This window comes from Erinaceus europaeus, chromosome 12 (assembly GCF_950295315.1).
Source record: "Erinaceus europaeus chromosome 12, mEriEur2.1, whole genome shotgun sequence".
NCBI classification, from domain to species: Eukaryota; Metazoa; Chordata; class Mammalia; order Eulipotyphla; family Erinaceidae; genus Erinaceus; species Erinaceus europaeus.
In genome coordinates this window covers 80340881-80356153 of record NC_080173.1, presented here as the reverse complement: position 1 = coordinate 80356153, position 15273 = coordinate 80340881, and the positions used below count along the sequence as shown (strand labels likewise).

The following is a 15273-nucleotide window of genomic DNA, read 5'->3' as shown; positions in this document are numbered from 1 at the left end:
CCCCTGGTTGATCACACACATTACAGTGCTCAAAGACCCAGGTTCAAGCTCCTGGTCCCCACCTGCATGGAGAAAACTTCATGATTGGTAAAGCAGGGCTACAGGTGTCTTTCTGTTTCTGTCTCCTTCCCTTCTATCCCCCCTTCCCTCTAAATTGCTCTCTGTCTCTACCTAGTAAGTAAATAAATTAATTTTAAAAAGACAGAGAGAGACTTTCTTTACTCTGTTAAATGGTTTTGGCCCCTTTGTCATATATTAGGTGGTTGCATACATGTGGGCATATTTATTTTAATATTTCTTTTTAAAAAATATTTTATTTTATTAATGAGAAGGAGAGGAGAGAAAGAAAGAACCAGACATCACTCTGGTACATGTGCTGTTGGGGATTGAACTCGGGACCTCATGCTTGAGAGTCTAGTGCTTTATCTACTGTGCCACCTCCCAGACCAATTTTTTTTTTTGGTCTTTTTTAAAATTTTTTTTTAACCAGAGCACTGCTCAGCTCTGGTTTATGGTGGTGCAGGGGATTGAACCTGGGACTTTGGAGCCTCAGGCATGAGTCTGTTTGCATAACCGTTATGCTATCTACCCCTGCCCCTTCATTTTTTTTTTTTTTTAAGATTATTAATATTGTAACCCAGAAGTTGATGCAGTGGGAAAGTTGTTGGACTCATAAGCATCAACATGAAATTTTTAGTTCAATCCTTGCCATTGCATGTGCCAGAGAGATGCTCTGGTTCTCTCTCATTAAATAAATATATTTAAATTTATTTATTTCCAACAGGGTTATTTATCACTGAGGCTTGGTACTGGCACTACAAATTCACTCCAGATGGTTGTATTTTCTTTCTTTTTTATTTTATTTGATGGGGCAGAGAGATTGAGAGGGGTGGGTGATAGAGAGGGAGAGAAAAAGACACGTGCAGAATTACTTGAAGCTTACCCCCTGTAGATGTGGAGTGGGGGCTTGAAACCTGCTCATGGTAAGGTGTGTACTCAACCAGGTGTGCCATTGCCCAGCCCCCTAAATAATCAAGTCTTTATTTTATTTATTTATTTATTTATTTATTTATTTATTTTTTGCCTCCAGGGTTATTGCTGGGGCTTGGTGCCTGCACTATGAATCCACTGCTCCTGGTGGTCTTTTTTCCTTCTTCTCCCCATTTTATTGGACAGGAAAAAAAGAAATTAAGAAGGAGAGGAAGATAAAGAGGGAGAAAGACATCTACAGACCTGCTTCATGCCTGTGAAATGACCCCCCCACCCCCACAGGTTGGGAGTAGGGGGCTCAAACCGGGATCCTTATGCCGGTCCTTGTGCTTTGTGCCATGTGCGCTTAACCCACGGTGCTACTGCCTGGCCCCCATGATGGCTCTTTAGTTGCTACCAGGCCACCCCATCACCTGGAGCCCTAGTCAGGGAGTCCTGGGATTCCTACACAGACATGATGGGCCTAGACCTCTAACAGATCCCTCTTTCCACTATTACTGGTCATCTCCATCAGGAACAACATAATAGACCCTTTTGTGGACCCCTATAAGGACCTTGCCCTCATTGTGGATCAATAACAGTAGGGACTATTCATTCTCCAAAAGGAGGTTGGATAACATACTCTACCTAGCACCCGAGGAAGATGGGTCCTGAAACTAATGTAGCCTGGAATGTTCCTAGACATGACCACAGAATGTGAGCTCAGACCTCCAGGGATGCAGAGGTTACATAGGCTGCGGTGCTTAGTATGGGCCCCAGATCAAATCGATGGGGTTTACTTTTTTTTTTGCCTTCAGGGTTATTGCTGGGACTTGGTGCCTACACTACGAATCCACTGCTTCTGGAGGCCATTTTTACCCTTTTTTTTTGTTTGTTTGTTTATCATTGTTTTTGCCCTTGTTTATCCTTGTTGTCATTGTTGTTGGATAGTGCAGAGAGATATCTAGAGAGGAGGGGAAGAGAAAGATAGACACCTACAGACCTGCTTCACGCCTGTGAAGTGATTCCCCCCCCCCCCACAGGTGGGGAGCAAGGGGCTCGAACCAGGATCCTTATGCCCGTGCTTGTGCTTCACGCCATGTGTGCTTAACCCGCTGTGCTACTGCCTGGCCCCCAGTTTTACAATATTTATATACTTTTCCCATATCAGGGAGCTACTCTCTTCCATGATCCAACTTTCTAGTCCTTTTTCCAACTGTGACAACATCTCCACAGATAGTAACTTGGGTCTACCTGTATATTAGATGCCCATTGCAGGCAAAAACTAGTAAAGTCATGGGCCCCTTGGAATATACCTAAAAGAGGACATCATGCTTTTTAAAAAAATATTTATTTATTCCCTTTTGTTGCCCTTGTTTTATTGTTGTAGTTATTATTGTTGTTATTGATGTTGTTGGATAGGACAGAGAGAAATGCAGAGAGGAGGGGAAGACAGGGGGAGAGAGAAAGACAGACACCTGCAGACCTGCTTCACTGCTTGTGAAGCGACTCCCCTGCAGGTGGGGAGCTGGGGGCTTGAACTGGGATCCTTACGCTGGTCCTTGAGCTTTGCGCAACCTGTGCTTAACCCGCTGAGCTACTGTAGCCTGACTCCTGACATCATGCTTTTTTAAGTTCAATCATCTAGCTACTGTGGTACCTCCTGGCCATAAAACATTATTTTTTATGATAGAACATAGAAAGAGACCAGAGTACCACTCAGCTCTGGCATATGGCAGTGCCTACTAGGATTGAACCTGGGATCTCTGGGGCCTCAGGCAGGGTAGTCCTGTCAGATTCTAACATTGAGCTATCTCCTCAGCCCTGATAACATTTTTTCCCCTGAACCCAAGTATAGGTAACTCCAACATGGTTGAGCTCTTAGTTTTGCCAGTTTTTCTTTTCTTTTCTTTTTTTTAAAATTTATTTATTTTCCTTTTGTTGTCCTTGTTGTCTTTTTTTATTGTTGCTGCTGTTGTTATTGATGTCGTCGTTGTTGGACAGGACAGAGAGAAATGGAGAGAGGAGGGGAAGACAAGAGATGGGGAGAGAAAGACACCTGCAGACCTACTTCACCGCCCGTGAAGTGACGCCCCTGCAGGTGGGGAGCCAGGGGCTCGAACCGGGATCCTTAAGCTGGTCCTTGTGCGTTGCGCCGCGTTCTTTTCTTTTCTTTCTTTCTTTTTTAAATTTTTTTATTTATTTATGAGAAAGATAGGAGGAGAGAGAGAACTAGAGACATCACTCTGGCACATGTGCTGCCAGGGATCGAACTCGGGACCTCATGCTTGAGAGTCCAAAGCCTTATCACTGCACCACCTCCTGGACCACGTTTTTGCCAGTTTTTCAATAAATATTGTAAACGTTGGCCTGGGTGGTAGCATAGTATGTATGAGGTCCGAAGTTTGATCCCCAGTATTGATGTGTCAGAATGAAGTTCTGGTTTCTTTCTCTGCCTCCTCTCACTAGTAAACAAGTAATTAAATCTTTTAAAAAATATATTGTAAACATAGTAGAATTTCTTTTTTTAATATTTATTTATTTATTTCCTTTTTGTTGCTCTTGTTTTTATTGTTGTTGTAGTTATTGTTGATGTTGTCATTGTTGGATAGGACAGAGAGAAATGGAAAGAGGAGGAGAAGACGGGGAGGGGGAGAGAAAGACAGACCTGCAGACCTGCTTCACCGCCTGTGAAGTGACTCCCCTGCAGGTGGTGAGCGGGGGCTCTATGCCAGTCCTTGTGCTTTGCGCCACGTGCACTTAACCCACTGTGCTACCGCCCGACTCCCCCTAGTAGAATTTCTGACTGCAGAAATGTCCTACACTATTAGCATTTCTTTTTCAAATATTTTCTTTGCTAGTATTTATATTCCCTTTTGTTGCCCTTGTTTTATTGTTGTAGTTATTGTTGTTGTTATTGATGTCGTTGTTGGATAGGACAGAGAGAAATGGAGAGAGGAGGGAAAGACAGAGGGGGAGAGAAAGATAGACACCTGCAGACCTGCTTCACCGCCTGTGAAGCAACTCCTCTGTAGGTGGGGTGCCAGGGGCTTGAACCCGGGGCTTGAACCGGGATCCTTACTACGGTCCTTGTGTCACATGCGCTTAATCTGCTGTTCTACCGCCTGACTCCCCTTACATTAGCATTTCTCTGTATAATTCTTGCTTGACTTTTCTGTAATTTTACCAGAGTGACAATTTCCCCCCCTTTATTCTTTTCTTCTACTCTTTGTTTCTCACCACTCTTTCTGTCATCACAGAAAACATGAAGGAGCCTAGACAGCGCAAAGATAATAGGCGCCCAGATCTGGAAATCTATAAACCTGGTCTTTCTCGACTAAGGAACAAAGTTAAAATCAAGGAGCCCTCTGGGATTGATGAATATAAGGATGAAATTGTTAATGACAGAGACTCTTCTGTTGGAAATGGTGTACAGCTCATTAAAGATGTCTGTAAGGAATTAGACAACCAGAATTGTCCTGCAGACCCAGAAAATGTTCGAGTACAAGAATCCTTTCCTAGGACTGCTGGACAAGAGGACAAAAGCCTAAGAATTATCAAGAGAGCAAAGAAACCTGACATGCAGATCTATCAGCCTGGACGGCGTCTGCATACTCTTAGCAAAGAATTGACTAATCAAGCGGATGAGGAAGAAATCATCAACCAGGTAGAACAGCTGAGAGTAGAAGATGAATGCAGGGGGAATGGAAAAGAAGAAGCTGTGAATAAACCAGACAGAGAAGTGGCAGATAAGAGCCCATGTGGTGACAGAGTAAGAGTTCCAAAGGGAGAAAGAGGAAAGAGGGTTGAAAAAGGAGAGGGGATGAAGAAAATGAATGATGATGCTGCACAAGGGAAGCCAGGTTCTGCAAAGCGCTACTCTCGCTCAGACAAACGGAGGAACCGCTACCGCACGTGCAGCACCAGCTCAGCTGGTAGCAACAACAGTGCTGAAGGAACTGGCCTCACTGACAATGGATGTCGCCGTCGCCGCCAGGATCGGACCAAGGACAGACCTCGATTGAAGAAGCAAGTATCTATGTCCTCGACTGACTCTTTAGATGAGGACAGAATTGATGAGGTTGATGGGCCCAGAAGTTCAGAAAGGAAAAAGCACTTAGAGAGAAACTGTTCTGGCCGTGGGGAAGGAGAGCAGAAAAGCAATGGTAAAGAAAATCGAGGCAATCTTCGTGTCACTTTTGATGCAGAAACCATGAGTAAAGATTCTCCTGCAGTGAGGTCAACCAGAGAGGATATGGATAGGCTAAAGTCTGACAAAAGCTCGAGCAGTGGGGGCAAAGGCTCTGAGAAGCAGGGGTCCAAAAACCTGAAACAAGAACTTCAGGGTCGTGGTCGTGGCATTCTGATTCTGCCTGCCCATACTACTCTGTCTGTCAATTCTGCCAGTTCTCCAGAGTCAACACCTTTGGGACCTCGACTTTTATTTGGGTCTGGCAGTAAGGGATCTAGGAGTTGGGGTCGTGGAGGCACCACTCGGCGATTATGGGACCCTAATAATCCTGATCAGAAACCTGCTCTAAAGAGCCAGACACCTCAGCTACATTTCCTGGACACCGATGATGAAGTCAGCCCTACATCCTGGGGTGACTCACGCCAGGCCCAAGCATCTTACTATAAATTTCAGAACTCTGACAATCCCTATTACTACCCAAGAACACCAGGCCCTGCCTCCCAGTATCCTTATCCGGGCTATAGCCCTTTGCAGTACCCAGTGGGCCCTACAAATGGTGTGTACCCAGGCCCTTACTACCCAGGTTACCCTACTCCATCAGGTCAGTATGTTTGTAGCCCTCTCCCTGCCAGCACCATGAGCCCCGAGGAGTTGGAGCAGCACATGAGGAACATGCAGCAGCAGGAGCTACATAGACTTCTCCGGGTGGCTGACAACCAGGAACTGCAGCTCAGCAACCTACTCTCTAGGGACCGCATCAGTCCAGAGGGCCTGGAGAAGATGGCTCAGCTCAGGTATGGTGTGTCCCATCTTGACTAGAGCGAGACGGACACTAGCTGGAGGTACACAGCTACCTATAGCTAAGGAAGGTAGAAATAGTTTAAGTAGGCCACTGTGTGTTCTCTTCCTTGCACATTTGTTTTCCCTAAGTGGCGTAGGGGGCAATTGTGAAAAGAACTGAGCAAGAAATGACCATGTTCTTGCGTGTGGGTGACCCAGGTGTGAGCCTGGAGCCCATCATACTGAAGGAAGCTTCAATGCTGTGGTCTCTTTCACTCTTTCTTTTTCTCTGCTTCTTTGCCTTCTCTGTCTTTATCTTAAAAAAAGAGAGAAGGAAAGAGGGAAAGAAGGAAATGATTATACTTTTTATTATTTTGCCAAAAAAAAGTTATCTTTTAGAGAGCATGAAATCTGGAAATAGTGAAGGAAAGACTCTCTGGAATGCCAAGAAATGAACAATGTCTGACTTGTGGTGAAAATTTAGATGAAGGCATATGGGCAACAACTACTTTCATAGACATGACTCTCTAGACTGACTTTCTGCTGTGCAGAGTGGAAACTAGAGTGCTGCACCTGATGGCTTTTTAGATTTCCTGCCAAGGAGAGTGTGTGTTTAGTTTGTAGGAAGCTCACACGGTGGGTTAGCCTTTCCTGTGGTATATTTGGAGCTAAAAGCTGTGTATATTTTATTCCAGAGCTGAACTACTACAGCTATATGAGCGCTGTATTCTATTAGATATTGAATTTTCTGATAATCAGAATGTGGATCAAATCCTATGGAAGAATGCATTCTATCAGGTGATTGAGAAGTTCAGGCAACTTCTTAAGGATCCAAATGTTGAAAACCCAGAGCAAATTCGGAACAGACTTTTGGAGCTCTTGGATGAGGTAAATTATTATTATTATTTTTATATATGGCTTCATTATCCTGGGGTCACTAAAGGTTTTTATTCCTGTAAATATTGTTTTACAGGACATTAGCAAAAAGTGGTGTGTTCTTTGTATTGAGTTTGAGGCCTGCCTACTGTTGTTGCTTCCTTCAGACCTTAACTTGTTAGCAAATCAAAGCTTCCTGAACGCCTTTGTGGGGAGTGGAATTGGGTGGGTTGAGTGGCAAGGGGGATATGAGAAAAAGTGTGTGTGTGTCTGTTCATTTTTTTTTTTTTTTTGTTTTTTGTTACTGAGCACTGGTAAAAAAAGCTCAGTTCTGGCTTATGTTGGTGGGGGGGGATTAAATCTGGGACTTCAGAGCCTCAGGTATGAGAGTCTCTCTGCATAACCATTATGCTTTTTTTTTTTTTTTTTTTTTTGTGAGAGCACTGCTCAGCTCTGGCTTATGGTGGTGCAGGGAATTGAACCTGGGACTCTAGCCTCGGGCTTGAGAGTCTGTTTGCATAACCATTATGCTTTCTACACACACACAAATACACACACACACACACACACACACACACACACACCCTCTGTTCATATCTTTTAAGCATGAGAGATTTATGAATTTGTCTTAAACCTTGTTGGGAAACTCCTGAATCCTTTAAGTGCCTTTTCATGTAGGCAAGCTAAGCAGTGGTGAGACATGGAGGTCACATAGCATAGTTTTCGGAGGGTAGACTGGATAAGGGACTGATTTAGTTATTTCTTATTTCTCCTTTTATAGGGTAGTGACTTCTTTGATAGTTTGCTTCAGAAGCTTCAGGTGACTTACAAGTTCAAATTGGAGGACTACATGGACGGCCTTGCCATTCGCAGCAAGCCGTTACGCAAAACAGTAAGCCAGATCCTTTATCTTAACTTTATCATTCCATTTAGTAGGCATTTATTTATTCCCTTTTGTTGCTCTTGTTGCTTTATTGTTGTAGTTATTATTGTTATTATTGATGTCGTCGTTGTTGGATAGGACAGAGAGAAATGGAGAGAGGAGGGGAAGACAGAGGGGGAGAGAGAGATAGACACCTATAGACCTGCTTCAGTGCTTGTGAAGCTACTCCCCTGCAGGTAGGGAGCCGAGGGCTTGAACCTGGATTCTTATGCCGGTCCTTGCACTTTGCACCGTCTGCGCTTAATCCGCTGTGCTACCACCCGACTCCCTGCATTTATTTAATTAATTAATTAATTAATTAATTAATTTATTTGCTTCCAGGGTTATTGCTGGGGCTCGGTGCCAGCACTATGAATCCACTGCTCGTTTTCTTCCATTTTATTGGATAGGACAGAGAGAAATTGAGAGAGGAGGGGAAGATAGAGAACAGAGAGACACATGCAGACCTGCTTCGTCGCTTGTGAGGTGACCCCTCCTTGCAGGTGGGGAGCCTGGGGTTCGAACTGGGATCCTTGCGCTTCGTACTATGTGTGCTTAACCCAGCGTGCCACCTCCTGGCCCTCTACATTTATTTATTTTTAAGACACTTGTTTAGTGTTATTTATGTACTAGACTTTGTGCTGCGTGATGAAGGAGTGAAAGATACAGTCCAGTGGAGAACAGACACATTAAATCAACAATTATAACATAAAGAACAGGTCACTCTGGTGAATGGATAAATTTGCAAAACTAGAGGTAGAGTCAAATTTTTGTCTAAGGTAGAGATTATAGAGGTGGAAATAAGGAGACAGATTAGAAAGATGTAAGGGAAATAAAACTGAATTTCTCACTGGTTTGGTAAATATGAAGAGCTCAGAATCATGAAGAATCTTCCATTTGTAATCTGGGAGATTGTGTGTGAAGGGTAAGTTCGCAGTTTTGGATGAATTGAGGTGAAGGAACTTGAAAATGGAAAAAAAAAATGAATGGTGGTCTTTTGGAGCTCAGGAGGCAGAGCTGGACTTGGGATAGAGGTTTGGGAGTTCAGTATACTCAGTGCCTTATTAACGCTGTTCTGTCACTGATCCTACCCCTATCATTTGGGATTCATGTTAGAATTTCTTGGGTATGTTGCTAACTGATTATTTTCCCTGAAGGTAAAGTATGCTTTGATTAGTGCCCAGCGATGTATGATTTGCCAAGGAGATATTGCTAGGTATCGGGAGCAAGCCAATGACACAGCAAACTACGGGAAGGCACGCAGGTACTTTTGCCTCTTGCTCATTGCTTCTCTTCTCTGTGTGGCTTTAAGCTAAACCTTACTAAGAGCCACAGGCCATCTGAATCTTACAAGTGTTCTTATTGGTCTTTGTGCTCATGCAGCAATGGTCCTAGGGTCACATCTAACATTCATGGTTATATCTTAAGTAGTAAGGACTATCATGTGATGAATTGAGAGTTAGATATAAAGCTAGCATTTAAAAAACATTTTATTTATTGTATTTTAATGAAAGAGAGAAAGATAGAGAGACCAGAGCACTGCCTAGCTCTGGTTTATGGTGGTGCAGGGGCTTCAACCTGGGACCTTGAAGCCTCAGACATGAAGGTCATTTCCATAACCATAAAGCTAGTGTGCGCGCGCATGTGCGCTTGCGCGTGCACTCACACATACACACACACACACACACACACATATTATCAGAACACTGTTCTGCTCTGGCTTATGGTGGTGTGGGGGATTGAACCTGGGACTTTGGAGCCTTAGGCATGAGAGTCTCTTTGTATAGTCATTATGCTATCTACACCCACCCACCCAAGTTAGCATTTAAATTTTTTTTTTTTTAAATACACTATACGTGTTCTTTTTTTTTAATTTTTTAAAAAATATTTTATTTATTAATGAGAAATGAGGAGAGAGAGAAAGAACCAGGTATCACTCTGGTATATATGCTGCCAGGGATTAAACTCAGGATCTCATGCTTGAGAGTCCAATGCTTTATCCATTGCGCCACCTTCTGGACCAACCACATGTGTTCTGGCTTATTGCTGGGGCTCAGTGCCTGCACTATGAATCCACTGCTCTTGGAGGCTATTTTTTTCCTTTTTTTTTTTTTTTGTTTCCCATCGTTGTTCTTATTACATAGGACAGAGAGAAATCGAGAGAGGAGGGGAAGACAGAGGGGGAGAGACAGATAGATACCTGTAGACCTACTTCACTGCCTATGAAGTGACCCCTGCAGGTGGGGAGCTGGGGGCTCGAACTGGGACCCCTCAGCTGGTCTGTGCGCTTCGTGCCATGTGCGCTTAACCCGCTGCTCTACTGCCCATCCCCAGCATTTTCTAAAAAGCTGTTTTTGTACTTCAGTTGGTACCTGAAGGCCCAGCACATTGCTCCCAAGAATGGACGTCCCTATAACCAGTTGGCTCTGCTGGCAGTATATACGGTAAGAAATCCTGTGGACACAAATGTATTTTGTATTAAGTTCTCTTAGATATATGGATTTTATTTATTTATTTATTTATTTTCCCTTTTGTTGCCTTTTTTATTGTTGTATTTATGGTTGTTACTGATGTTGTCATTGTTAGATAGGACAGAGAGAAATGGAGAGAAGAGGGGAAGACAGGGGGAGAGAGAGATAGACACCTGCAGACTTGCTTCACTGCCTGTGAAGTGGCTTCCCTGCAGGTGGGGAGCAGGGGGCTTGAACCGGGATTCTTATGCTGGTCCTGGCGCTTTGCGCCACCTATGCTTAACCTGCTGCACTACCGTCTGACTTCTATGAATTTTTTTTTTTAACCAGAGTTTTTCTCAGCTCTGACTTCCTCCTCCTCCTCCTCCTCCTCCTCCTCCTCTTCTTCTTCTTCTTCTTCTCCTTCTCTTCCTCCTCCTCCTCCTCTTCCTCCTCCTCCTCCTTTTAATTTCTTTATTGGGGAATTAATGTTTTACATTCAACAGTAAATACAATAGTTCGTACATGCATAACATTTCCCAGTTTTCCATATTGTATAACCCCCACCAGGTCCTCTGTCATCCTTCTTGGGTCTGTATTCTTCCCACCCACCCACAATATGGTTGGTGCAATATGCCAATTCTAGTTCAGGTTCTACTTGTGTTTTCTCTTCTCATCTTGTTTTTCAACTTCTGCCTGGGAGTGAGATCATCCCATATTTATCCTTCTGTTTCTGACTTATTTCACTTAACATGAATTTTTCAAGGTCCATCCAAGATTGGCTGAAAATGGTGAAGTGACCACTTTTTACAGCTGAGTAGTATTCGTACACACACACACACACACACACACACACACACACACACACACACACACACACACACACACACACACACATACATACCACAACTTGCTCAGCCACTCATCTGTTGTTGGACACCTGCGTTGCCTTCAGGTTTTGGCTATTACAAATTGTGCTGCCAACAACATACGTGTACGTAGATCTTTTTGGATGGGTGTGTTGGGTTCCTTAGGATATATCCCCAGCGGAGGAATTGCAGGATCATAGGGTAGGGCCATGTCTAGTCTTCTGAGAGTTCTCCAGACTGTTCTCCACAGAGGTTGGACCCATTTACATTCCCACCAGCAGTGCAGGAGGGTTCCTTTGACCCCACAACCTCTCTAGCATTTGCTGCTGTTACCTTTTCTGATGTGTGACATTCTCACAGGAGTGAAGTGATATCTCATTATCTCATTGTTGTCTTTATTTGCATTTCTCTGACAATCAGAGACTTGGAACGTTTTTTCATGTGTTTCTTGGCCTTTTGGATCTCTTCTGTGGTGACTATTCTGTCCATGTCCTCCCCCCATTTTTGGATGGGGTTATTTGTTGTCTTGTTGAGATTTGCAAGTTCTTTATATATTCTGGTTATTAGCCTCTTGTCTGATGTATGACATGTAAAGATCTTCTCCCATTCTGTGAGGGGTGTCTTGGTTTGGGTAGTAGTTTCTTTAGCTGTGCAGAAGCTTTTTAATTTGATGTAGTCCCATAGGTTTATGCTTGTCTTAGTCTTCTTTGTAATTGGGTTTGTTTCATTGAAGATGTCTTTAAAATTTATGTGGAAAAGAGTTCTGCCAATATTTTCCACTAAGTATCTGATAGTTTGTGGTCTAACATCCAAGTCCTTGATCCACTTGGAATTTACTTTTGTATTTGGTGAAATACAGTGATTCAGTTTCATTCTTCTGCATGTTTCAACCCATTGTTTCCAACACCATTTGTTGAAGAGACTCTGCTTCCCCCATGTAATAGTCTGGGCCCCTTTGGTTAGATGTCAGCTCTGACTTCTGATGGTACTGAGGTTTGAAAGTGTTTGATGCCACAGGCATCCACTATGCCACCTCTCATTCGCACCACACATGCTTTTTTCCCTCCTCTCTCTTCCTTGCCTTCTCTTGTCCCTCTTTCCCTTCCCTCCTTTCTCTCTTTCTTCCATCCTTTCTTTCTTTTTTAAGTTTATATTTTTATTACAATGAGAGAGTTTCATATGAGGAAGGTGAGGAGAAAGAACCAGAGACCACTGTGGTATGTGGATTAAACTCAGAAGCTCATGCTTGAGAGTCCAAGACTTCATCTGCTGTGCCACATCTACCATTTTAAAACCCTGTGAGTAATGTGTGAGGGTTTCAATTTATGAACATTCTTGCTGCCATCTGTGCTTTTCATTCTCTTGATTGTGATGAACCTCGAGAGCAGCTAGTGAACTCCCTCCCCCTTTCAGTCACAGATAGGGTCAGAGAGGGAGAGAGACATAGAGGAGAGACAGAAACAGAGACATCCTCGCACTTCTTTTCCTCTTGTGCATGGTGCTTCACTGTGGTTTTGTATGATCCAACCTGGATCCTCAAACATGGTAAAATATGTGCTTTACTGGGTGAGCTATCTCCTGACGCTCATGCACCTACAGTTTTTATGTGTTTGTTTTACCAGAGCGCTGCTCAGCTCTGGTTTATGGTGCTTTGGGGGATTGAACCTGAGACTTAGGCACAAAAGTCTTTTTGCATAACCATTGTGCTATCTCCCCACCCTGTTAGGTGTTCTTTGATTTGTTTATAGTGTTTTATGTTTTTCAGTGTATAAGTTTTTCATATTTTGATTAAATTTATTCACAAATGTGCTTTTTTTAAAAAAAGAGATTTATATATTTATTTATGAGACAGGAGGCGGGAGAGAGCAAGAGGGAGAGAACCAGAGCATTACTGTGGCATATATGATGCTGGGAGTGGACTTGAACCTGGAACCTTGTGTTTGAGAGTCCAGTTCCTTTTTTTTTTTTTTTTAATTTTTAAAAATATTTATTTCCCTTTTTGTTGCTTTTTTTTTTGTAGTTATTATTGTTGCCTGTCTTCGTTGTTGGACAGGACAGAGAGAAATGGAGAGAGGAGGGGGAGAAGATAGAGAGGGGGAGAGAAAGACAGATACCTGCAGACCTGCTTCACTGCCTGGAAAGTGACTCCCCTGCAGGTGGGGAGCTGGGGGCTCGAACCAGGATCCTTATGCCGGTCTTTGCGCTTTGTGCCATCTGTGCTTAACCCGCTACTGTTACTTTTTATGGTGCTTCTTTTTCTTTTAAAAAATTTTTTTTATTATCTTTATTTATTGGATAGAGACAGCCAGAAATTGAGAGGAAGGGCAGATAGAGAGACAGAGAGACACCTGCAGCCCTGCTTCACCAGTCCCAAAGCTTTCCCCCTGCAGGTGGGGACTGGGGGCTTGAACCCAGTTCCTTGCACACATATGTGCTCAACTAGGCATGCCAGCACCCGGCCCCTAGTGCTTCTTTTTCTGTATCCATATGTTAGTTGTCTAATTATAATCACTTTCAATTACTTTCTCAAGTTTCCTGTTTTTTTCAGTCACTTATTTTGTGGTTCTCAGGCATGCTTACACACAGCATTTCGCTAGATGCTATGAGTATAAATATGATTTCTTTATTTTTCCCAGAACACTTCTCAGCTCTAGCTTATGGTATTTTGCGGTGGCTTGGAGCCTCAGGCATGAAAGACTTTTTGCATGAACATGCCTTCTCTTGAGAAATTGTTAGTGTGGCTTCTATCTCTTCCTGAGTCACTGATTCTGTCTGAAAGAAGAAAAGAGCTTGTCGTCCAGGAGGTGGCGCAGTGGTAAAGCTTTGGACTCTCAAGCATGAGATCCTGAGTTTGATGCCCGGCAGCACATGTGCCAGAGTGATGTCTGGTTCTTTCTCTCTCCTCCTATCTTTCTCATAAATAAATAAAATCTTAAAAAAAAAAAGAAGAAGAAGAAAAGAGCTTGCTGTAAGTGGTGGAGTTATTTGCAGCACATGTGCCAGAGTGATGTCTGGTTCTTTCTCTCTCCTCCTATCTTTCTCATAAATAAATAAAATCTTAAAAAAAAAAAGAAGAAGAAGAAAAGAGCTTGCTGTAAGTGGTGGAGTTATTTATTTATTTACTTTTATTTTTTATAATTTATTTCTTTATTGGGGAATTCATGTTTTACATTCAACAGTAAATACAATAGTTTGTACATGCATAACATTCCCCAGATAAGTGGTGGAGTTGTGCAGACATCAAGCCCCAGTGATAAACCTGGTAGGAAAAAAAAATAATAATAGAGAAAAGGGAAAGTATTGTGGAAGAAAAGATTGCTGATGGAATTGCCTTGGTTTCCCATGAGTACTATTCTGATTTTCTTTTTTTGTAGCACTCAGGCTATACTCATGAGTCTGTTGTCCTTGGATGCACTTTTTAAAAATCCCTTTTATTTCAGATGCGGCAGGGAGAGAGATAGACATAAACAGGGAGAAACAGTGCAACACTGCAACTTCCCCTGGTGTTCTGGTGCTCTGATAGTGCCTGGCCTTGAACCTGGTCCCTGAGCATTGCAAGGTGTTCCCTACTGGGTGAATTACCTCCTGACCCTACATTCTGCTTTTCGTAGAGAAATTCTTCACAACTTGTGGCACAACTTTGAACGATTTAGTTGGGTTTCCTAGTCAGTGGATTCAGGTTAACATAACATCTCTGGCCTCTCCACAGAGGAGGAAGCTTGATGCTGTATATTATTACATGCGCAGTTTAGCTGCCAGCAACCCTATCCTGACTGCCAAGGAGAGTCTCATGAGCTTATTTGAGGAGACCAAACGAAAGGTGAGTGGGGCTGATGGCAGAATCATTTCCTCTTAGAAGAATGGTTTTGGGGGAGTTGGGTGGTGGCGCAGTGGGTTAAGCGCACGTGGCACAAAGCACAAGGACCGGCATAAGGACCGGCGTAAAGATCTTGGTTCAAGGGCCCCCCCCCCCACCTGCAGGGGAGTCGCTTCTCACAAGCGGTGAAGCAGCTCTGCAGGTGTCTGTCTTTGTCTCTCCCTCTCTGTCTTCCCCATTTCTCTCCGTTTCTCTTCTGTCCTATCCAACAACAATGACATCAGTAACCACAACAATGTTAAACAACAACGGCAACAAAAGGGAAAATAAATAAATATAAAAAAAATTAAAAAGAAAAAAAGAATTGTTTTGGTTAGTGCCTTTTTCCTCAGGACTGA

The 15273-nt window shown here is 43.1% G+C and overlaps 1 protein-coding gene across 1 annotated transcript in view; it reads left to right on the top strand.

Annotated features, from left to right (window-relative positions):
* Positions 1 to 15273, top strand: part of SMG6 (SMG6 nonsense mediated mRNA decay factor) — a 291344-nt gene that overhangs the window by 14967 nt on the left and 261104 nt on the right. Inside the window, exons 2-7 of the mRNA XM_007520393.3 lie at positions 4230 to 5955; positions 6637 to 6829; positions 7599 to 7709; positions 8897 to 9003; positions 10105 to 10183; positions 14768 to 14878. Coding sequence (XP_007520455.1) covers positions 4230 to 5955; positions 6637 to 6829; positions 7599 to 7709; positions 8897 to 9003; positions 10105 to 10183; positions 14768 to 14878 — 2327 coding nt within the window. The remainder of the gene's footprint in view (positions 1 to 4229; positions 5956 to 6636; positions 6830 to 7598; positions 7710 to 8896; positions 9004 to 10104; positions 10184 to 14767; positions 14879 to 15273) is intronic.